At 33.2% G+C, this 24,365-nt stretch overlaps 1 protein-coding gene across 1 annotated transcript in view; it reads left to right on the forward strand.

Annotated features, from left to right (window-relative positions):
* Positions 1–24,365, forward strand: part of ST8SIA4 (ST8 alpha-N-acetyl-neuraminide alpha-2,8-sialyltransferase 4) — a 141,912-nt gene that overhangs the window by 11,823 nt on the left and 105,724 nt on the right. The window contains exon 3 of the mRNA XM_012655182.1: positions 5,048–5,305. Coding sequence (XP_012510636.1) covers positions 5,048–5,305 — 258 coding nt within the window. The remainder of the gene's footprint in view (positions 1–5,047; positions 5,306–24,365) is intronic.

Below are 24,365 nucleotides of genomic sequence, written 5' to 3' on the forward strand. Positions count from 1 at the left end.
GTGTTCGGATTACAGGCATGAAATATCATGCCTGGCCTTCTCTGCTTTTTATAGGCTTGTTGAAACATTTAGCACTTCTTAACTTTTTTTTTTCCCTTTTATTGAACTATGTCAGTACCAGTTGAATTCAGTTGAATTGATACAGAGATTTTTTTTTTTTTTTTTTTGGAGGAGCAGTCTGGAGTCATTGTTTAAAGTTTGCAAAAACTGACTCCTAATATATGTATCATAACCTAATTTGCTTCGGAATTTATGATACATTCCAACACTAAGATTTGTTACACAGTACTTTCTGATAGAGTTAGTAATGTCATTTACATTAAATTTTAGTTGTGATATGCATGTTTGTTGTTGGAAATAAAAAACCTACAGAGAAAAAAGAATGGCACCTGATGATAGGTTAGCTATAGTTGACATTGCACAAGTGATAGCGATGTTTAGTAAGTTAATTCTCTGGGACTCTGCACTTGCTATTTTAAGTAATAGGTGGTGTTAAAAAGGAAGTTCTAGTTGAAAACTCAGTTTAAAGTTTCTGTATTGAGTCGATTTTTGTCAGTTTAACTGCCTAAACCAACCTTTCAGTTTAAGCCAATATTGCCTAACAAAAATAGTTTTTATGACTAAGACTTTTAGTCTCACTAAAAGTGAAACATATTTTGAGATTCTTTCAGTTATCTTTAACATTAAAACAGTTGCTGAATTTAGGTGCTTGCTTATCTGATGAGGTTTCAAAAGTTGCATTATGATCACAAAAAGACCTATGAAGGATCCTTTATTTGTTCTTTTAAGTCACGTACAGAAAACACAACCATCTTCTCTGAATATCTGTTGATAACTTGACCACATATAAGGAAAACTTGTGCTGGTAGAGCCTGCATATTAAATATTAGCTTTTGTTGATTCATGTTTCTTTAGAGCCTAGATGTTAGACTGAGTTTTCTTTCTGTCTCTCTCATTTATGAAGGAAAGTAACAGGTTAAACAAAATTAAAATCATATCAGTTATCTTCTGAGCTCTGAGCAAAAGCATATATATTCTCCTTGTTGATAAAGTATTGTTTCAGTTCAATGCATATATGAATTTTTATGCTTCCCATGACATTTAGATAATTATATTTGAGAACTAGCTTTAACTTTTTACATGTTTATAGTCTGAACAACAACTGGACTTAGCAGTTCCACAGTTATTTGTAGTTCATTGAATGTATAATCTAAAAAATGTTTTCAGCCTGCTGGAGGAAGGGGTAAAAAATATAACATTTTCATATTGTTTCAAAAAGTATTAAGCATTTAAATCACAATGTTATTCACTTACACTAATTATTTTTAGTCTTTTTTGCATCCTACACCAGGAATCTTATCTCAGAGAATTTCCTATGTTTTGAGTTCCTATAAAATAGAAACTAAAAATTTGCTTAAATATAAGAAAAGAAAACATACTGGAGTCATACAAGGATTCCTCTTTTTCCTTTTTCAGTTTAAAAGAGCAGATTCTACACTAACTCATTATTCTGAATTTTGCCTAAGAAACTTTTTATGTTTTTATATATCAATTAGTTTATGTGAGTTGGTACTTTTTATTGTTTTGAAAATACTATTTTTGAAAATACTATTTACTATTTTTACTGTTTTCATTTAATAAAATAAACTACTGCTGAACCTATAACCTAACATTGGAAGAAATCATAACAATTTTTGTCTGCACCTAATAATTACTTATCTCATTAAGCACTATTTTCTTCCAAGAGTTAAATAATATGATGTCTTTTAAAAACTTTGCTGAACTATTATAGTCCTCCTTTTTATATCATTTTTCCCTAAGAGTGAATAAAATAAAGATGTCTAATTATACTCAGGAATTTAAAAAACATGTTTTAAAATATTTTTGCTGCTGACTTTCTATAACACAGAAAAGGTGCTGTCATTGGAAAGTCCCTCTTGCTATTAGTTGACAAGCATGCAAGTGTTATCCTTTTGGACCAAGTAAAAGGGATTTTCCCTTTTAGACTGTCAAGCCACAGAACCTTCTTCAAAATCTGGACCTGTAATCTACTCACTTCAAGCATGCAAGCACACCACTACTTCTGAGTACATATCTTCAAATACATTTATTGCAACCCGTTTAAATCATATTCAAAGGAAAATAATACACCATCTAGTTTGATGGTTTAACCACATCCGTGCAGTCTCTATGTTAAAGCCAGTCTTGTCATCCTCACAGGAAGTGAGAAATTTTTGTTGAAATGCAGGTGTCACATATTACTTAAATTTTCCTAGACAAATAAGTGGTAGTTAATAAGTATGTCCAAAAGTTTCTGTGTATTGCCACTTTTAGTGCTAGTTGTTAACGTTTGTGAAGAATCACTATGTGCTTGACATAATTAAATGCTTTTCCATTTTCTGTAATTCATAAGCCCTACAGTTGATGATTTCAACTATAATTCTCTTCTTATATAACCTGTAATTTGTTAAGATAAATTGCTATGGTGTCTAATAGTATTTCTATCCATTTTTTTTATTTCATTTGTAAGGTATTTTTAGAGTTTCCTGAACAAATTCCACCCTATATGAACCTTGATATTTAGAATATTTGAGAAAAAATTCAGAAAATATTATTTTTCAGAGGTCCAATGGATATATCTGTTGTGTATGAAATCTGATAAAACAAAGTTTTCAATCACTTGATTTTCTCATTAGACAAGACAATAAACTGGAAACTATTTAGAGCAAACCAAAATTAAGAAAAAGAAAAAAAAAAGGAAAGATAATAGTGAGTTACTTTCCATCCCTCCTTGCTAATCATGTTTCTGCTTTTAATTCTGGGTTGGAGAATTACTCTTTTGATGGAGTCAAGGGATGAGGTCATATTTTGTGCTCAGTAATAAATTTTACCAATTATGATGGAGCTTAAACAATAAAAGGAAAAATAAGTCTGTCATATATTAAATGTTATAATAATGAAATAATGACATTGTTTTTATGGCTTTGAAAATGGAAACTTGAAGTAAGAGCACATCAGTAAATAATATCCAATTTCTAGCCTAGTTGTAGAGCTTTTTCAGATTGCCTTTTGCTTGTATATGTTTGGTAGCCTGAGGATTAAAACAATTTCAGACTTTTGTAGGCTGGGTTCATAATTTCTTTGTCAATATAATTCCCTCAAAAACTAACTAGACTCCTGGGCTATTTCCCTGTAGTTAGTGCCAGGCATAAATAACCACATCCAAAGATTTCTCCTGAACACAGTTCTTAAGAGTTCTGACTCTCCTCTAATTATTCTGACCTACCCCTCCCTTTGCTCAATTTAGTGCCAGCCACTGTGAAGTCCTTTGAATCTATAGACTTATGTGGAAAGGCAATATTCCTCTTGCTGCTGGTGTGGCTCCAATGTTTAGCCCTATATTTTGTTAGTTGAGGTACAGAAATATTCAAGAAGTCCCAATCACTAAAATCTCGGTTTAGATTTTAGGTCATTGCTAGAGATGTATTCTTTTCCATCTTGGCTTGTGTGTTGGCTATTTCATGCCTGAGTTCACCTCTTTTAGTGCCTTGATAAAAGGAGGGGCCAACCTAAACCAACATACACTTTTTAACCATTCCACCAAAAGCAACACATTTATTAGATATAAGGCACAACTTCCAAATTATTGCAGACAATAGTTTTATCAGGTGCTTTTCTTTTTTAATTTGGTTTAATTTTTTTTTTTTTTTTTTTTTGAGATTGGGTCTCACTCTGCTACCTAGGGTAGAGTGTGGTGGTGACATCATAGCTCACTGGAATCTCAAACTCCTGGGCTTAAGGGATCCTCCCACCTCAGCCTCCTGAGTAGCTGGGACTGCAGGTGCACACCACCATGCCCAACTGATTTTTCTATTGTTTTGTAGAGACAGGGTCTCTCTATGTTGCTCTGACTTGTCTCAGACTCCTGGCCTCAAGTGATCCTCTTGCCTAGGCCTCCCAAAGTGCTAGGAGTACAGGTGTGAGCCATCACGCCCAGCAAGAGCTTTTCTATATCATACCAAGGGTCACCAGCTTTGCAGCCAGCTATGTTTATATTCTCATTTTCCATCATCTAACTACTTAACATACGCATATATTTTAGGTTTATGTAGCATCTCACATCTGTTATCAATTTATCTATTAGGTATGAGATAGGCTAAGTTTCCATGAAAAAAGAAACCTTAAATACAGTGGCCATGCAAGTTGGAAGTTTATTTTTCTCCCATATAAAATCACATGATCCACTAACATCCCATTTAAAGAAATTAACTGGTATGACCAAACCCAGCTGTACTTGGGTTTGGAAGCTTGCAAATATTCTAGCTGAGCATCCATGTGTCCAATAAAACTTAGAAGGTTCAAATAATAGAAGGAAGAAGGAAAGAAATGAAACCAAAGAGGAATTTGCTAATTCTACCACACATAGCCCAATGTTCTATCTATTCATTTGTTTCCTCTGATGTAGCCGTCTTACCTCCTGGACTCTTGAGCTTGGAAGAGAACTTTCATAATACATTTAGTGCTATAGTGTTAATTATTCTTCAAATAATTATAATATACAAATTATTTGGGTAAACATGCATATGTTTATAGGGAAGTTTGATCCTTTTAATAGTGCTAACTTTGGTACAATTTAAAACAATTTCAAGAAACTGCAATTCACCTTAACCAGACAACATTAAAATACATGACTATAGAAAATTTACTGAAGCTATCAAAATAACTAGTTATGCAAAGTCAAGTCACAGCAATTGTATTTTATTTACTAAACTAATTTTTCTAAATACTTTGGTAAATGAAGTGCTTTTTTCATTCCACTAATAGGTGTATATATCTGTTTACAAAATCATCAAGAAACTGCAAATTATTTTTAAGACATTCTGTTTTCTTCAGGATCTGCTTAATTTGGTGGTTTAATTACCACCTGACAATTTAAGTTTAGTAGGTTCCTAATTTATATTTCATAATATGTTACTTTGTAAATAATATCACCAGTTCTCGGATATGCTGTCATTAACGTAAAACTCTGCTTGTATTTCAAATATAGGAAGAACATACTTCGTTTCTTAGATGCAGAAAGAGATGTCTCGGTGGTCAAGAGCAGTTTTAAGCCTGGTGATGTCATACACTATGTGCTCGACAGGCGCCGGACACTAAATATTTCTCATGATCTACACAGCCTCCTACCTGAAGTTTCACCAATGAAAAATCGCAGGTTTAAGACCTGTGCAGTTGTTGGAAATTCTGGCATTCTTCTAGATAGTGAATGTGGAAAAGAGATTGACAGTCACAATTTTGTAATAAGGTGAGCTTTATTCTGTTCCTAGAGATTGTGATTTCTTCAAAGATGTTTTACTCAGGGAGAGAAAACTGGCAGACATGTTTAAATTTAATACCAAGTATTATTAAAAGCTCAAACAAATATTTATCTATGGTATCCTTTTCTGTGTAGTATTCAAATTCACATTTACCCTGAATAGAAAATTGTAATTATTGTGTCATTGAAAGAAAAGTGATCTTATTGTAGCAATAAGATCCACAGTAGTTTTTTTTTTGGAGGGAGGGGGTTTGAGGGGGGTGAATGGCAATTTTATTAGATTTAATATTCACACATAAAAATATTTTTCCTAATATCTCTTCTTTATATTTATTAGTTTTGTGTAAATTTGTTGTATAAAGATTATGAACATTCCTATGCAGTGATGTAATCGATGTAAGTTAATTTCACTCTGTCATTGATAGCTATTTAGCAGATTCTAAGAGCATAATTTAGCAAGTTTATACTTGATATCTTGAGCCAAATTGCCTCCATTATTCTTTATATGTGGTATTCGTATATGTTAGTATATTTTCATTTTTTTTCTCACATAATTAAACATTCCTGTTTGGTTTTCAGTAATGGTCAAAAGACATTTGGGGAATTATGTGTTTGGTTAACTTTTTTATCTAAAAAAAAACTCAAGAGTAGAAATGGAATTGTGATGACATCATTGATATTAGCAGTTTTTAATTCCCAATTATCATATCTGTACAGCTTTTGGCTGGCTTTAGTTCTAGGTCCTTAGAAGATTTTGCTGAATGAATGAAACATGAATATTGAAATATGAAGTTATACAATAAAAAGATAGGTAATTTTGCTGAGTTGACATGTTGACAAATACCTGAAGTGCTTTGAAGATATGCTGGCGTACAGCCTGTGAAACTACAGATCTTGAAAACATCTTTTTGAAATGAAATCTTAAAAATAAATAATAATTATATATGTATTAATTATAAATAGGCAACTACTTTTTTTATAAAACAGTAATATCCATGAAAAATAACACTTGAACATTATCAGATAAATACAATTCACAATAATGAATGTAATTGCAAACATTTTACCTTCTTATCTTGCCTTTGCTCAGTTGGGTGGGGAATCAGAGATTGATTGGACATCAGCTGAGCCCACAGAAATCTGAATTCTTAAATTGATTGGACTGAGAAGAAAGCCCTGTAAACATACAGATGCACAAAGAAAACTGTGTACAAAGAGGAGGTAAAAATATTTGCTGAGGTCATGACAATGGAAGTAGAAGTGATGAGCTTCAAACATTGAGGACTGTGTGAAGTATAGTTGTGAAGAAAATGTATGGCTTCTAGAATTTCTGAAATGACCCCAATCACAGGGCAGATAAAATAAGGAAGTAAAGATCTCAAGACATAATCAAAATTCTTGCAATGTAAAGAAAGATATTTTAAAAGGTGGATAATACTAGAGTAAAACAGGGTCCAAATGTGATTGACTTCTTGTTTCTGCATCCCTCTAAGCTTGGCATTGAAGCTTATCTAAGCCTTAAGATTGGGCCCCGCTCTGACTCTGAAAGGAAGATGGCTTTTACATGTGGGCAATGAAAGAGGCCTGATGACAGTAGTTTCCCTTTTTTATATCAGTTCATTGATACTGCTTCCTGCTTCCTGCTCTGGCTTTGTTACCCTAATTTCTATTGAAATTCTATGTCCTAATTTTTTGCGTTATTCCAATTTCCAAACTACTGAGTTCTTATCTCGTGCTATTGTGTCTCCAGTAAGTGAGTTCCTACACACTTTCTATGTCTTAAGAGTGACTGGTGTTTAACCTTGCTTTATAGCACAGCCTCCCATTTTCATTTCTCCTGTCTTCAGTTTCTAATGCTGTATTTCTTGTACTTTATCTCACTTGTCTGTAAGTAGCTTTGGCCAGCCTATAGGTTTTCAGATTACTGGGCTCTGGTCCACCTGTGGATGAAAGTTTGATTTCACAAAGTCTTACTCCTGACCTCTCTTGTTCTAAAATTAAAGACCATTTTCTCTTTACCAATTAAGCAGCAACAGTAAGATACCTGGCAGTGTGTCTCTCACAGTTCTAGTACAGACTGCTGACCATTTAGATCACTGCTAAGCAACTCCTGGTGCTTCTCCAGCAAAATACCTAGACTCCAGGGACGTGGCTAATGCATGTTTGCTTTTTTCTTCCTTTTATGTTTTAGGCACCCAATTTCATGCCTTCTTTCTAGACTTAAAATCCTATAACCTGCCTTAGATTAATAAACTCCCACTCCAACCTTAGAATATTCTTTGATCATTCCTAGAGAAACCGAACACCAGGGATGTCCAGTAACTGGTTTACCTGTTTTTATTCCATACTTTGTGGGTCCTACATTCTTAATTTACTTTACTCATAACTGTCAGATGTATTTGAGCATTGTCGATGGAAAAAAAAGACCAAACTCCGTAAAATAATTTTAAAGAGAGTTATTCTGAGCCAAATTTGAGGACCATGACCCGGAGTCACTCCCAAGAAGCCTTGAGCAAGAGGACTTGCTGTGGCTGGGTTACTGTTTGGTTTTATACATTTCAGGGAGACAGGGGTTACAGGTAAAGTCACAAATCAATACGTGGGAGGCATACATTGGTTTGGCCCAAAAAAGTGGGCCATCTCGAAGCTCTTGAAGCCGGGGGAGGGGGGGTCTTACAGGTTATAGGTGGGTTTTAAAGATTCTTTGACTTGTAATTGGTAAAAGACATGAAGCTTTGTCTAAAGGCTTGAAATGTTTTAAAGGAAGGAGCTGTTTATCGGAGATAAGCTACCTGACATAGATTTGTTGTGCAAATTGAGGACCTGCAGTTTTGTCTTGCATACCCTTATGCCTGCTAATGGCTTACAAAGGATGTCCCCAAGAAGGGGGGTGGGGCATGATGAGGCATGTCTGACTTCCCTCCTCCTGGCAGGCAATTTAGTTTTGGGATATCCCTTTGGCCACAAGGGAGTCCATCCAGTCAGCTGGTCGGGGGGGGGCTGTTAGCCTTAAAATTCTATTTTAGTTCACAGTGTCTGTTGTTGATTTCTGGGCCACTATTGTCAATCGACTAAGGTCTAATATTTTAGCAGTACAGTGGTAGGAATTGCTTTACCATTTCTTTAAGTGAGAACCTCATTAAGTCCACAGTTACATTATCTCACACTTTTTTTATGTATTGTGAGTTTACTTTCTTTCAGACTTCATGAGTGTACTATCTACACATCCAAACTTTGAAAGGTAGAATTTTTGCCTGGATAGCTAACAATATTAAGTAGTGTGGAAAAATACTTTGAAAACTTTGAGAATAATGTTGAAATAGTTGATAAACTAGTATCTTCTTTTACGGGTAGTTTCTAGGAGACTTCTATTCTCAGAAAAATAAAGGTTTCAGATGAACTAAATGAGAGTTGTTATATAAGAATATATGCCACAAAAAATTTTAACAGTCTCAATTCAATATGTACTTATTTCTGTAGTTTTTAATACAAAAGTACTTTTACAGTTCAACCAGAGTTCATAAACTTAAAAAAGACCTGGTTAGGTTTGCTAAATTTTACATAGATAGATAGATACAAATGTAGTTATGGCTTTGGAATATCATTGTGTATTTTTCATATGCATTCCTATAAATCTAAAAGCTACTAGAACCTTTTATTTTCTTTCTTTTCTTTTTCTTTCTTTCTTTCTTTCTTTCCTTCTTTCTTTCTTTTTTCTTTTCTTTCCTTTCTTCCACACTTTTACTGTTTTCCAAAAATAGAAGTTGGAATGTTCTAGGTTAAAGTATGTGCGAGGGAAGTGTAGACCAAATTTTCTGATTTTCTGCGAAAAATACTGGATTTTATAGAAAAAATTTTACAAAGTGTCCATTTTTTTGAAACAAAGGCAACAGAAGAAAAAATCATCCTTGTTATTTAACACCTAGTTGGGGAATTCATTTCTTAGAGTTTCATTTTGTCACTATTATCACGGACTTCTATGATGATCACTTACTGTATTCTATAATATTTAATAGTGGACATACTTAGATGCTTTTTCTGCTTATGGACTGAAAAATGTGGGTTTTTTTTTATGGTAAGAAGCAATAACAAGATATTGATAGTTCGTTATTACTGAATACTTTATGGCTGCGGCAAAGTTCAGTTAGTACTTAAGAGCCATCATTTCAAGTGAAAAAAAATAAGCAAAAGTAATGCATGTGAATAAAAACTGTGGCTTCTAAATAAAGACTGTCACTTCTTGCCAAAGGGCATGTGACTCCATATCCCTCATTTTATTAATTAGGACTCTCCTAAGAACATATCCTTCAAACTAGTGAGCCAGAAAATGAGCTGCTGTGTCTGACAATATTAATTATGAATAAAATTCTCCCAGTGCCTAAACTAGCTGCAAGTTAGATCCTTTTGAATGGTTCATTAATAGAAATGGGAATCTTTAAAGTCAAAGAATTATGTCAGGTATAGTAAAGAGGGAAGAATAAAGCAGAACTCAATGCTGCCCATTTCTCCTTGAAGACAAAAATAAGTTGGCTTTATCTCAAAGATGCCAATTTGTAATTGATAGGTGGAAGTAATTTCAATATAGAGTATATGAGACAAAGATCAAAGAATGGGTGGTAATAATTTTAATAATAAAAGAGAATTCTTTAGACTCATATATGAGTATTCATCCTATAGATAGTTTTCTTGTTTTTTTTTTTGTGGTACTGTCTTTCTCCATATGATATATATATTTCAAGATCATATTGGGCTATATCTTAACCATCTTAGATTTGTAATTACCTTTGAAAAAACAAAATTCTAATCTAACTTATGAATATCAACAAAAAAATCACTTCGTTGTGGACACAAGATCTTCAATGACATATCATTATACCTGATTTCCATCCTTCCTAACAGCGCTTGTCTTTCTCATGGCGTTCTGGCTCATCATTGTGTGCCAGGTATCTTTCTTTCCCCAACTGTGTGTGGCCATTTATTATTCCACATATATCTCCTCCACCCTAGAAAGTCCAGAAAGATTTTTGCTTTAAAATTCAATCAGACCTCATTCTTCCTTGACATAATTTCCTATCCATGCTCAACGGGTTAACATTATTACAAAATTTTGTAACAATTTTTAAAATATCTCAAATTTCTCATGTAGATGTATTTTGTGTATATCTGCATAGCTATAGATATGGATGCTTGGTTGGTTGGTTGGTTGCATGTATAGCCTGTGTTTCAAGTTTGTTTATTTGTTTCTCAATTTTCCTATTAGATAACAAGTTTGTTGAGAGAGAGAGAGATAAATTATACCTGGTCTCCTTGCATCGGGCACTAATTAGTGCAGTGACTCCTTAAGAATTAGATTCACCCAGGTATTAGCTCAAGTTGACCTCTAACTTTATAAACCAAAGCATTGTTTTTAGATGAAATCTTCATTCAACATTAATTAGATTTTTACCTTAACCTCTTTTTTTGAAAGGGCTTTAAAGAAATAATAGGCTGTATTCTTTAATGATGTACCGAATCTATTATAAGATGCAAATGGGAATCTCTTGCTCCAAATGGTTGTCCTATTGGGGAATGAGGCAAGGGGCATGTAAATGGCATTATTGTCCCTTGTAGTATAGTTTTGAAGAATGTTATTTTTAATATCTCACACAAAATATTTTATAATAAGCCTGTGAAAGGTGATAATGTTATACATTTGCACATATATAGACACATGCACTGTCATGCATTTCCTTTCCTACAAGAGATTACTCTCTCAGTGGCTATTTGTATCATTAATTAATTAATTATATTAAATGATTATTTCAGTGGGGATATTATACACAAAGGGCCCTGGTCAATATTACATGATGCTTAAAGCAAAAAAAAAAGAAAAAAAATGCACATAAAAATAGGAACATAAATTAAAGCCTAATATTGATTGCCTAATGAGTAACTAATATTGAAGTGATTTATAAAATCTAGATCTCATGCACATAAATACCTAAATAACATAAAAATAAACCTAAGAGTAAAATTTTTATTTCTTATCAAAAAGGTCTAAAACTGTAATTCAAGTAACAGTGTTAAGTGAAGTATGATCAATGTTTTTATATATGAAACCCTCAAAATACCTAATGCATGTTTTCTTAGTAAGCAGATGCCATCTTGCAAGAAAAGAAGATTGGCTAAAGATAGAAAAATAAGGGAAATCAATCATAGACTCAAGTTAAAAATAACTGCTTTCTTGCCCTGCAATTCTCTCTGATAAGGAAGGTTATAAAGGGTGATAAAGTTCTTGTGATATTAATGATTTTGTCATATAGCTAAGGAGAGGCAAGATTTTGACAAATTTAATTGGCCATTGATGTGTCAGTTATATACTCTCTCCCATCCGCTTGAGAAGAAAAGCAAATGGGAGCATAAGAGGACATATTATTTTAGTATTATTTCTTAGACCTATTTCTTCAAAGATTGATAAGAATTTTCAATACTCTAGATGCACTATCTTAAAACTGCAGGGAACTATGATTTCCCTCTGTGAGATTCCTCATCAGTAGAGTAGGCACAGATCATGATCTGTACAAAATACTATTCAGTTACATACGTAATTCAATTTCCAATATTCTCTTTTTTCTCTCCGGGATAATTTATTTCATTCTTCAAATAACATCTGTGTCTCTGGTATTGTTAAGCACCGTGTAATTTTAAGCCTTATAGCTTTGTTTTATTAACTAATAAAAGGGAAATTCCAAATATTCCTTTGACTAATGCTACACTTCTAACATCAATAGTAATGATGTGTGCAGACAGAAAGAAGATAAAACATATGTGATTTTAAGATTGTAAAACACTGAAACACTACTTTATGCTAGTACTTATAACATCAGTCAATTTAGGGGCCTTTAGAAATAATTCCCTAAAATTTGTCTCACACCTAGTTTTCATATTAACTAAAATTTTACCAACCAAAACACATTGATTTCATATTATTCTTGTAAACATTTAAAAAGAATATAATCTATTAAAATATTAAATTATTTTATCAAAGGCCCTAATAACTTATTACATTATTTGATTCATACAATAAATTTTAGTGAGTGCCAATCATGGGTCACTCATGAGTACTGCCCAATTACAGAAATGAATGTCTACATTCCTTCTTAAATGACAACTTGTGCTATGTGGGATTAGGAATAATCACTAAAAACAAAGTATCCAAACACACATAACATATTTAAAATATTAGTCTATGGCTAGTTTTATTATGTCAAATAATGCAGAGGGATTTATAGAAAGTTTGAGAGAATAACGAATGCCACCAGTACCGAATGAGTCTGCTCAAACTCAGAATTTTATTTGAGGTCTTTGTGGTATTACAGGATAACTCTATGTAGATTACTAATCTTTAGATATCACACACAATACATTTTAAGAAGATATTATTGGTCATTTTAAAGTATTAGTTAAGTGTCATGAACTCTCTGACAGTCTGCTATACACTAACCAGAAAACAGCAAACATCTACATACCTTAAATAATAAGCTAAACGTCTACAGATTCTGTCACCTTTAAAAAGTTGCTGAACAATATTCAACTGAATCCACAGGTAATGAAGAATTTTACAGTAGCTGTATTATAGAATACTTTTAAACTTTACATACGATTTATGGGAGAGTCAAAATAATACCATATCCAAGCTTAATTTAACCTCTTTTAATATCACATAAAGAAGAATAGTGATAACACTAGAAACTTCATTAAGTTAAACAAAAGCTGGTAAGCATTTGAGAAATTGTCCTATTGATATTATTTTCTAAATTTTATATTTGGATTATCGGATGTGCTAAATATCATAGATACATAGAATGAGAGATAAATATATAGACAGAAAACAGACAATAAAGATGAAAGAGAAAGAGTGGAGAGAGAGAAATAGAGGAGAGAGAGAGACAAGGAGGGAGGGAGAGAAAGAAAAAAGAAAGAATATGAATCAAATTATTGCTGTGCTGCACAGGAAAACCGTCTGTCCTTTATAGAGTCCAAGAGTCCAGTCAGAGTCTATTTATTGTAGGTGATATTGGATGAAGTTTTTAGCCTTCCTATATTTAGTTTTCTAATTTAGAAACTGAGATTATTTGCATGTATTACTTTTCTCTACTTAAAAATTAACCAATCAAAAAAAACAAAAAAGGAAAAAAATGCCCCCAAAAAAACAACGCCCTAAAGTTAACCCAACAAGGAAAACTCCTTTTTTTTGTTGTTGAGACAGAGTCTTACTCCGTTGCCCGGGCTAGAGTGCCATGGCGTCAGCCTAGCTCACAGCAACCTCAAACTTTGAGCTCAAACAATCCTTCTGCCTCAGCCTCCTGAGTAGCTGGGACTACAGGCCTGCGCCACCACGCCCGGCTAATTTTTTCTATATATTTTTAGTTGTCTATCTAATTTCTTTCTATTTTTTTAGTAGAGGTGGGGTCTCGCTCTTGTTCAGGCTAGTCTTGAACTCCTGGGCTCAAACGATCTGCCCACCTCAGCCTCCCAGAGTGCTAGGATTACAGGTGTATACTTCTTTATCTAAAGGTGTACTGTAAAATTTCAAGAATTTAGAGCTGGAAAGACTGCACATGTCATTTATACATCATCACAGGTAAAGCAAAAGAGGTTTAGAAAGATGTCCTCATGCAATCAGTTTAAAATACCATTTGACTCCTTTCTTGAGTTATTTTTCTACTTTGTGTAGTTGTAAAATTATTCTAATAGTTTATATCTTACATTAAAGAACATACTTATTTAGCAGTGAAAATTGTTTTTGATTTTGCAAAACTATTGTTAAAGTGTTTTTAAATCTTTCTGTAGTTATTTTTCAAGGGTTTTGGATAATCTACTCCCATGTGTATTTACAAAAGAAAAATATTCTACTATTTCTACTATCTGTACTCAAGAATTCCATAAGCTTAATAATATAGAATATTTCTATAAAAATATTCAGATATTCCTTAATATTGATGCCAAGAGATGGCAGAGGGCAAGTTTTCATTTCATTTTCCCTTTTCTCCTCATCCCCACCTTTGTTGGAAAAGTGTTGGCGAATCCTTCCCATTCTCTGGGCTAGCTGGGGATTGTGGGAACTGTCAAGCAGCACTTCAGCACTGGTTTCCCATGAAAGAGAACCCCTGTCCCTCTCTGACAACAAATAAATTTGGTCCTACACTGTCTTTCAAGTTATATGATGGGATCTGGGCAACTGATCATTATCAGTTGCAATTGGCCACTGATATTTTTTGACCATCGAACGCTTCTCCTCACTTTGATTAAACAGAGAAATTATTAAGTAGAAATAGTGAGTCTGATTTGAGAGGTTCAGAAATTAACTTATAGCTATGAGACACTTTTTTTGGTCAGTTCTGGCTATTGGAAGTTCTTATTTAATTTTATTTATTTACTCCTTTCTTTCTATTTCCTTTTCTCCATCTGTCTTTTCCCTATTTTCCCTCTAGCCTAAATCACTTTCTTCTATTTATTCCTTTTTTTTGTGTGTGTTAACCAATATCCTCGATCCCTGTCCTTCAGCTATTCTTCTCCTTGACCACTTCCCTCCTAACTCCCTCTTGTTGCGTATATTTTTTCCCTTGAAACTGTGGTTCCCAACCCCCAGGCTGTAGATCAGTATCACTCCATGGCCTGTTAGAAACTGGGCCACACAGCAGGAGGTGAGAAGCAGGAAGCTAGCGAAGCTTCATCTGTATTTATAGCCACTCTCCATCACTCACATCACAACCTGAGCTCTGCCTCCTGTCAGATCAGTCACTGTCTCCCATCACCCACAGATGGGACTGTCTAGTTGTAGGAAAACAATCTCAGGGCTCCCACTGATTGCGCATTATGGTGAGTTATATAATTATTTCATTATATATTACAATGTAATAATAGAAATAAAGTGCACAATAAATGTAATGTGCTTGAAATCATCCCTAAACCACCTCCCCACCCCGTGACCCCCAGTCCATGAAAAAATTATCTTCCTTGAAACCGGTCCATGGTTCAAAAAAGGTTAGGGACCACTGCCTTAAGAAACAAGAACAGCAATCAGAGATTAGTTAAGAGAGCCATTTAAACATATTCATGTTTATGTAAGTAAATCCTTGCTACTCAAAGTGTGGTCCTGGACTGTCAACATTGGTATTACCTGGAAGCTTGTTAGAAATACAGCATCTCAGAACTTGTACCAGGCCTGCTGAGTTAGAACGTGCACTTGATCACAGTGCCCAGGTGATTATTACGTGCATTAAGGTTTGAGGTTTACTGGCCAAGACAACAGGCAAGCTGAAGCCCCCCACCATTTCTAATTTATTCAGCCTGTATCTTCAGGACCTAGCACCAAGATTGATACATTGAGGTTGGACAATGGGGACAAAGTTACTGTTAGACAGGAAGCATAATTTCTGGTGTTCTTTCACACCATAAGGTGACTATAGAAAATAAACACGTAGTTTATATTTCAAGACAGCTAGAAGAAAAGATTTTAAATGGTATCACCACAAAGATGATAAATGTTTAAAAGGATCGATATGCTAATCACCCTGCTTTGATTATTATACAATGTATGCATGCATTGAAATATCATAATGTATCCCATAAATATGTACAATTATGTGTCAATTATAAATGAAAATAATTAATAAAAAATAAAATATTTTTAAAAGAATATACCACTAAGAAAAAATTGACCATTAATGTTTATAGTATTTATTTATTGAATGAATTAATGTAGGGTTTGAGAAAAATTTGGTTTGTATTCATGTTTCTGTTGTCTTAGAATTCATACAACACTGAATTCCAAAATTAATACATATAAGGAGTTATATATAAAGAAAGATATTATAATGTAAACCCTTACAAGAAAATGCAAGTACGGAGAGTGGTATAGTGAAATATCCTAGAAACGGAGGATCAGAAAACCTGGGTTCCGAACATTTACTACAAATGTAACAGTAGACAAACATCATTATTTCCACTATCCAGTTGGGTCAATTATAGCAAACCTATTAATGCCAGAGTGTTTTCCTAAGTTATCAGATGGGAATATAGAGTAAAGAAAAGCATGAACCATTAAAGCTAAACTAATAATGAAAGATATCAAATCACCTCTTATTTGAGTTCATTGTCATAGGTAAAAATTAAATTTGGCACTGCATTTTCTAACAGCCATGGCTACAAGGGATGTCCATGGATTAAAAATACAAATTCTCATTGTCTGATATAGACAGGAAGACAAACTTTTCCCAAATTTATCCAATATGTATATATAAAGTTGACCCTAAATGACTGAGCATAATTGACACCGAATAATGTATTAGAATATATGATATGGAAAGACAAGGAAACACTTCTGAAATAGATAGGAATGTGTACAAAATATGAGTACATAAAATTAGATATAAATGTAATGAATATATATGTGCCCTCAGGAAACTAAAGTAATACGGTAAAGATGTATTACTTTATGATGATCTACATTCCTAAAAGAAGGGATGACATGTTTCACAAAAGAACAGATGGAGGAATTGACTTCCCTTGACTGGTACAATGCATTTTTATAACTCAATCAATTTTTTATTCTCCACTGGTGGGTAATTTATAGCAAACTCTAAATCATACTCTTGCCCTTATATGAATTCTACCTCTTTTATAACAAAATAAACTCTTTACTGGGAGAGAAAAAAATGCCTTCTATTTCCCAAATGTTCACAAAGAATTGACTTAATTCTTTATCCTTCCACTCTCACAGACAATATGGTTTTCCTTTACTCAAACAGCAAATAGCAAACAACTAAGTTTGTGATGGAGGGCTAGATCCAGGGCATTAGAATGATTTTTTTAAAAATTAGTATTAACTTAAATAACCACTTAATATTTTAGGAATAGTTATATATAATATTTGGTACATATATTTTCTCTTTTACTTTGCTTAATATTTTATTCATATTTGGATCTATGGAATTTTTTAATTTTTATAAAACTAATTAAATTTGCATTTTATCTATTAATTTTTATCATAAAATTCATGTTTTATGTAGAATTCAGAATTAGTTTTTATTCTAATTAGCTTTGATTCTACTTATTTTTAAATTTAACACCTAAAACTACAAATGAAACTTGGATTGTGAAGTGAAGTATAGCTCTTTTTGTTCTAATTATGTCACTCCTTATGTAAAAAGGATTTTATCTACCAGCAATAATATACAGGGTCCTATGTGCCTGGGTAAGGAGGTAAATTAATTTCGGGAGTAGTGTGTGGAGCCATTCTATAGAGGAATGGCATACTTGAATTTGAATTTTAAAAAATATTTTGAGGTAATAGATGAATTGGAGGGGGATAAAAGTGGCAATACTGAAAACAGTCTGAAGGTAGAGATAATGAGGAGCAAACTAAGACAGCGACATCCAGGATGGACAGGGGAAGGCCACTGAGGAAAACCAGGAAGGCCCCCATGAAATAAATTGGTATAAATGATTCAAAATTGAATGCACAAATGACAAATAACATGAGTATACCACTTTTTAAAATGTAATATGTTTGGATGACAGAAAATACATAAATATGAATCTTGAAGAATGCAAATTGGTTCGCACTAGTTCCTCTGAGGTAGTTATGCTTAATTTCACAAAATACATTTTTCCACAGAAGAGGGAGTGTGAGTGACTTCCTTGAGTGTACCCACTAAGTTGGCAAAGGAAGCAACAAAGAGCTTTCTTCTTTCTGACTCAATTCCAATATTTTTTCATTTTCAAATAATTATTAAAAGCCCTTATATTTTTAAATTGGAGGTAAAGTCAGCATTTATGAAATCGAGATGTTTTTAGTTGAACGTTTAGTCTGAAACATGAAGAAGACTAGTGAGAAATTTTCTTAATTAGGATGTATTTCAAATTTTGATGACAGCATGAAAGACAGAAGAGGGAATACCATTGTATAATGTCTGATATTTCAAGAAGGTACCAGTCATTCTTCAAAGTGGAAGCTAACAAAACAAAATAACTTTTAAAAATCAAAGAAATAAATACCAAAAAACACCAAGTTGAATTTTATTATGTTATACAGTTAGTCCCTCCAGTTGTGGACTATATTGACCATAATGTGAGAATTCCTCTCTTCCGTCAAGTACTTACTGTACTCACAAAATATTTCAAAATATTTTCAAAATAGATAATTGAGCCTATGAACTTTTTTCTCAGGGGAGCTAATACCTTAATCAAGTGATATAAAATTTAAATCAGGTGTTCAAGTCCTAACTCTTTCATCTAATAAACCTCTAATCTTAGGTGACTTATTAACTTTATTAAGCTCCCATTTCTTCTCATGTAATGTGAAGAAAATAATCCTTGTCTTCTATTTTTTGTGTGTGTAGAAATAAAATGAGATAATATGTGTGAAAGTGTCAAGTATAAACAGCACAAATTGTCAGTAAATGCAAGTCTTCTGATGGTTTAGGATTAATTTATTTGTAGTATATTCGTGGTGTGAAAATAACATCTGTGACCCATGTGCACAGAAGGCGTAAATATTTACAGTTAAATGGCCATTGTTGTTAAGTAGGACACATTCTCCCATGAAGTATAATTGAAATAATAGTCATTTTAAAGTTAAGAAACCTGGATCCTCCTGCTAGCATTGCAGCTAAATTTAGTGCGACTTTGACCAATAATGTAAACCACTTTGGGTTTCAGTTTTCTGCTCCCATCTGCCAAATGAGGCAGCTGAAGTAGATGGCTCATAAATTCCTTTCTGGCTCTGAAACGCTGACTCTATTTTCTTATGATTCAATAGACACCTTTGGAACAGGTCCTGTTAGCTTCCACTGTTGTTTGAATTTTTTTCCTTCTGTTTGCTATGTTTTATGAATATGTTTCCTCCTTATCAGTAAACTGTGAAAATAACACTTTCCAATTAAAGCTATATCCTCTAATCTGGCTATTTCCTTTCGTCCAGAAGTATTGCCTTTCCTATTGCATTCCCAAGCAAGAGTTAAAGCTTAAAATTAGGAGAGGAATATCACTGCTTAGTCAAAGAAAAACGAATCTAAGTTGTAATGAACCATAGGCATGATTGTAAATGTGATAAGGTCAGGGCCTTGGGGAGTCACAGGTTGTTCCAAAGATATAAAGAAGAACCAGTAAATGCTGGTATTGTTAAAAGAAAGAGAAGTTGTTTATACATCAGCATCATTCAGTACAGTTTTTGGGAAAAGACTCTGACATTCTCCTGGGAGATAAGACCTCCTACTTCTCATATCTACTTCACTGGTAACTACCAAATTTCCTGGAACTACAGAATGCTATCTTTAAGTATCATTTGATTTATGCCATTATGGGAAACTTTTTAAAAATATATTAGCAGGGAGTATGGTACCAAATTTTAAAAGTGATTATCTTAATCTTTTAGAGGGGAACTTGTAAGCATCTTATGTCTGAAAATTAACTTACCTTATTTTTTTGGTAGAGTACTTTTCAATATTTATGTGTGAGTATATGTGTGTTTGTGTGTGTGTGTGTGTGTGTGTGTGTGTAGTTACTCTTGCTGTGTGTGTGCTTGTGTGTGTGGTTACCCTTGCTCTGTGTATGTGTGTGTGTGTGGGGGGGTTATCCTTGCAGTGAATACTGATACTGTTTTTAAATTGGGAATAAAAATAATTTCAATATAATGATTATTTCAAATTTCTGAAGAGTATCCACAGGAAAGGTGATACTATACTGTGATTTAGGAGAATGAGGTTCATACCCCTGCTCTAACACTGCCTGAGTGATAATGAGCATGTCATCTTTTTGAGCACGTAAATATTCACCTTGTGGAGTTTTGTAACCCGAAATTTTGAATATTCTCGTATAGGTGGCAAGTGTTTTTTTGTTGTTATTTTTGTTTTGTTTCGTTTTATTTTTGTGGGGGAGAATATAGTATTTGAGATACTCAAAACCATTTGAAACTGCAGTATTGTATGATACATTTTGGATTCAGAGTGTTTTCAATTCAAAGTTGAGTTCAAATCCCAGCTGTAAAGTGTTGTAAACTGAAGTGTTTCTTTTTCCTCATTAGTAAAATGAGACTACCGATACCTAATCATATGGATGCCCTTTCAGGTTTGGATAACGTGGATATGTGTAGTATCTGGCACAAGGTAGTAACTGATAGTTATTATGTTTAGTGAATTATATAAATGATCACACTAAACAAATCAGTCATGAATCAAAAACATGATGACCTGATAAAGATTTGAGGGTGATTTTTCTACTGTAATTCATAGATTGTTTAGAAAAAAAATTCAAAATTTGACTCTCATAATTATTTTTGGGTACTGCTATCACTTTTGCATAAATAATGGCCTCTAAGTATAGTTCCATGAATTTGTTGTCACATTAATTTAACAAGCATTTCATTCATTCATCAAACAGTTATTGAGGAGCCACTAGTTGCCGAGTTCTGAATGACTGCAGTAGGCATGAGGACTATAAAAGTTACATACTCTATTCTGTTTGTAGTTTGTAGTTTGATGGAAGATACAGACATGTAGACAGAAATAACAAAATAATACAGTGACAGTAAAAATAGAGCAAAGAACGAAACATTGCTGGCAGAGAGACAGAAGGAATTCATCATAAAAATGAATAAAACTAAATTTTACAATGGTTCTGTTAGGGACAAAAAATGCAATTCCCTTTCCAGGAATGTGATATATTTTATGAATCTTCTTGCTTTCATTCTTTATGCCCATCATCTTATCAAAGTACTGAGTGCATATACTTTTCATGATTTTTAGCCTCTATGATTAACATCATCAACAACAATCCTACTTACTTTATAGACTTTTTTTACATGCTTTGCCCTTAATTTAATTTCTGAAATTCCCCAGAAGAGATCTTCTACAGATAATTAAAAAAAAAACTAATATTTGGAATGTTTAATTTGATGTATTTTGTCTTAAAAATATTTCTGATCTACTCTTTAATGATCTGGTGCGAAGACTTTTGACTCTTTGGGCAATTGTAACTTATTATGTACTTTTAAGCATATGTCAATATTTTATGTGATGTTTGACGTAAAGCAGAATGATCTATTGGTTAAGGGAAAACTTGGAGTTTCATTTTTACAAACCATGATTGAAACCGTTATAGTTTAATTTCTAAAAAGGAGGAAACATCCTAACCATTGGAAGAAGGCTAACCACTGTAATTTCTTTTTTCCACTTACCATCCCTATGTGCTAACTCTTCTTATGAATAAATTTTGGTTTAAATTAAAAAATCAGAGTGAAAAAGGTATTTAAGCCTTCAGAACTTCTTTAGTCTTCCTAATTTGCTTTGAATGAGTCTGCTTACAAGAGAACACTAGTCACCTAAAGGAGGTACAGTAGTGCAAGAGATCATTTTCTTGTTTTAATTTAAATAATTCCAACTTAAGAGGATGGCTTTTTCCCCAACGTCGGTCTGTTTTAGTTAGCACAACTTCTGAAACAGTTAAAATGCAATTTTCAGGTTAACACACATTTCTTAGTACCTTTTGTTTTTTCTTTAGCTCGTCTCTCAAAACACAAAATATATCAATTTTCCGGTGGAAAATCTTTAGCATTCGTCACAGAATTAACATGTTAAAGATAAAAAATTGCAGTGATTGTACAGGGAATCAGAAGATTTAGTGCAGAGCTCAAAAACTGACAGCCTAGGGGCCCAATCCAGGTGGGAGCTTGGCTTTCTTTGGCATTTATCATCCCAGACCCGGGAGAGGCTGTTTCCTTTACATGGTGAAATATTCAAGCAAAATTATCCATTTATTTTTTCCGAGTTATATCGATCCCTGGCCCAGAAGCTTATGTGTCTTCAGGACCTAGTTTAGAGCATCAGCAGAGCTTCTGAAAGATAGAGACCAAATACTGTAAACAGGTTCTCAAATCACTCACCGATACACACACAGTATGTTTATTTAGCTCTAATAATTTATTAAAGACGTCAACCTTATACAAGTAACCAAATATGCCAGAGTTTCACATATAGTAGAATAGAGATATAAGTACTATACACCAGAGCAGTGGAAGCAATCAGTTCTGCCTAATAAATTATATACTGCATTGCCATGTATATTAATGCTCTATTTTTTTTTTTAAATTCAGGATATTGTGAGAGTACAAACATTATGGTTACATTTTATGTCTTTGCCTCACCCAAGCGAGGGTTAGAGGCGTGCCCTTCCCCTCTACAATGCTCCCTGTGTCCTTTAGTTGCAGGTTTACCCCGATTTTTAAGAACAAATATGACTTCTTCAGGTTGAGGGCTAGAGTATCTTAGAGTGGGAGATAATTTCAGTCAGAAGCACCAGAATAAATAAAGGGACACAGATAAAAAAGAAGATGGGGTAGTTTGATTACATTTGAGTCTAAGAAAGACAATGGGATGTATAGACAGAAAATTCTAGGAAAGGTAGGGACAAATTATGAAAGCCCCAATTAGGAATCTTGACAGAAGCTACAGAAAATTTTTGGTTAGAATAGTAACCAATTTGCATTTTAACAGCATAATTCCATCTCTGAAACATAGAATTGATAAAGTTGAGAGTCCTTGTGATAGGAACTGGTTAGAGCAATATTTTTAAATATCTTTTAACAAAAGTGCTTATTAAGAGATACATTTTGTATCATGATCCACTCCTACTATTTCTTCCGCTGCTACTACTATTACACATGTGCACATACACATGGAAGTCTGAAACAAATTTCCATAAAATTACATGCAAAGAACACTGTCATTTTCAATTATAATCTACTCTATTCTTTTTCATTCTTTCCAAATTGCTTATCAATGACTCCAACATTGATTTGTAATCCACCAATGAGTCTAGATAATTGTTTTAAAAGTAATTAATTAGGAAAGTACTACAATAATAGTTCAGAGAAACGTGGTGGTGCCTCAGCTGAGAAAGTATCAATAGGAATAGAGAACAGGGACTACATTCAGGAAAAATTTTCTCAGAGGAATTTTCAGGGTTTTGTAGTGAATCAAATGTGGAGGATAAGAAAGGTATGGAAATCAAGGCCTTTCAGCCAAGTCAAAGTGTGACCCTGATAAAATAGAGCTTGAAAATGATCCCCTTAGAATAAATATGGCATGATAAATGTGAATTTCCCTTAGCCTACCTTGTGATATCAGAAATTGAAACACTTATTTTTATACACTCATGACATAAGACTTTTCTCAAAACTTGATTGGTATCAGAATGCCTAAATCGTCTGAGCATTGTACTAACTGTCTTTCCAGGCCCCTGTGTTGAATAAATCATATATTCTACTTAGACATCATTTATCAACCTTGGGTCATATTTTCAAAAAACATATATTTGTAAGAATGACATATCAAAATAGTATTTTTTGATTTTTTAAATAAAAAACTTAAATGTCAAAACAACATTTCTGTGACAAATTTAATGGTGTAAACACTACAAATTAAAATACTCAAAGATATCTTTCTCACGACCCCTGTAATCACCTCCTTGTACGTATTTTATTAACACCATGAATTGCAAAGGGAAAAATTATAGTTTTTCTGCCTTAGTTTTCTAGCATGGCTGATTAAAGTATCAACCATAATATTTCATAAATGTTGCTTCCTTTTTTTTTTAGTGTACAATATAATTTTTAAGGACATAAATTCTAAGCTGAATCAGTTCTTTCTTCTGTAAAGCAGTAGTAACTGCTCAGCAACCACAGACCAATGGAGTAGTCCAGTTCCCGGATGATTGTGGCAAGAGTGCATCATAATAAATCTGGAGAATTCTTGCTTGGTTCTCCAATCCCTAGTCTAAAATATCGCATCACAAATTTTTACTCAAGACAATAAACAAGGAATTTCTCAACTAAGGCCAGAATTTTTCTCACACACTTTTCTTACACACATTTTCTTACACACTTTCAGACAAATAAAAATGATTCCTCTTTTCAATCACAAAAAGAGGAATTTAGAGTATATATTGGTATTAATTCTTTATGCAGTGTCAAGGAACATGATATTTATAATGATTCAAATAAATGTGA

Source organism: Propithecus coquereli, unplaced genomic scaffold, assembly GCF_000956105.1.
Source record: "Propithecus coquereli isolate 6110/MARCELLA unplaced genomic scaffold, Pcoq_1.0 Scaffold464, whole genome shotgun sequence".
NCBI classification, from domain to species: domain Eukaryota; kingdom Metazoa; phylum Chordata; class Mammalia; order Primates; family Indriidae; genus Propithecus; species Propithecus coquereli.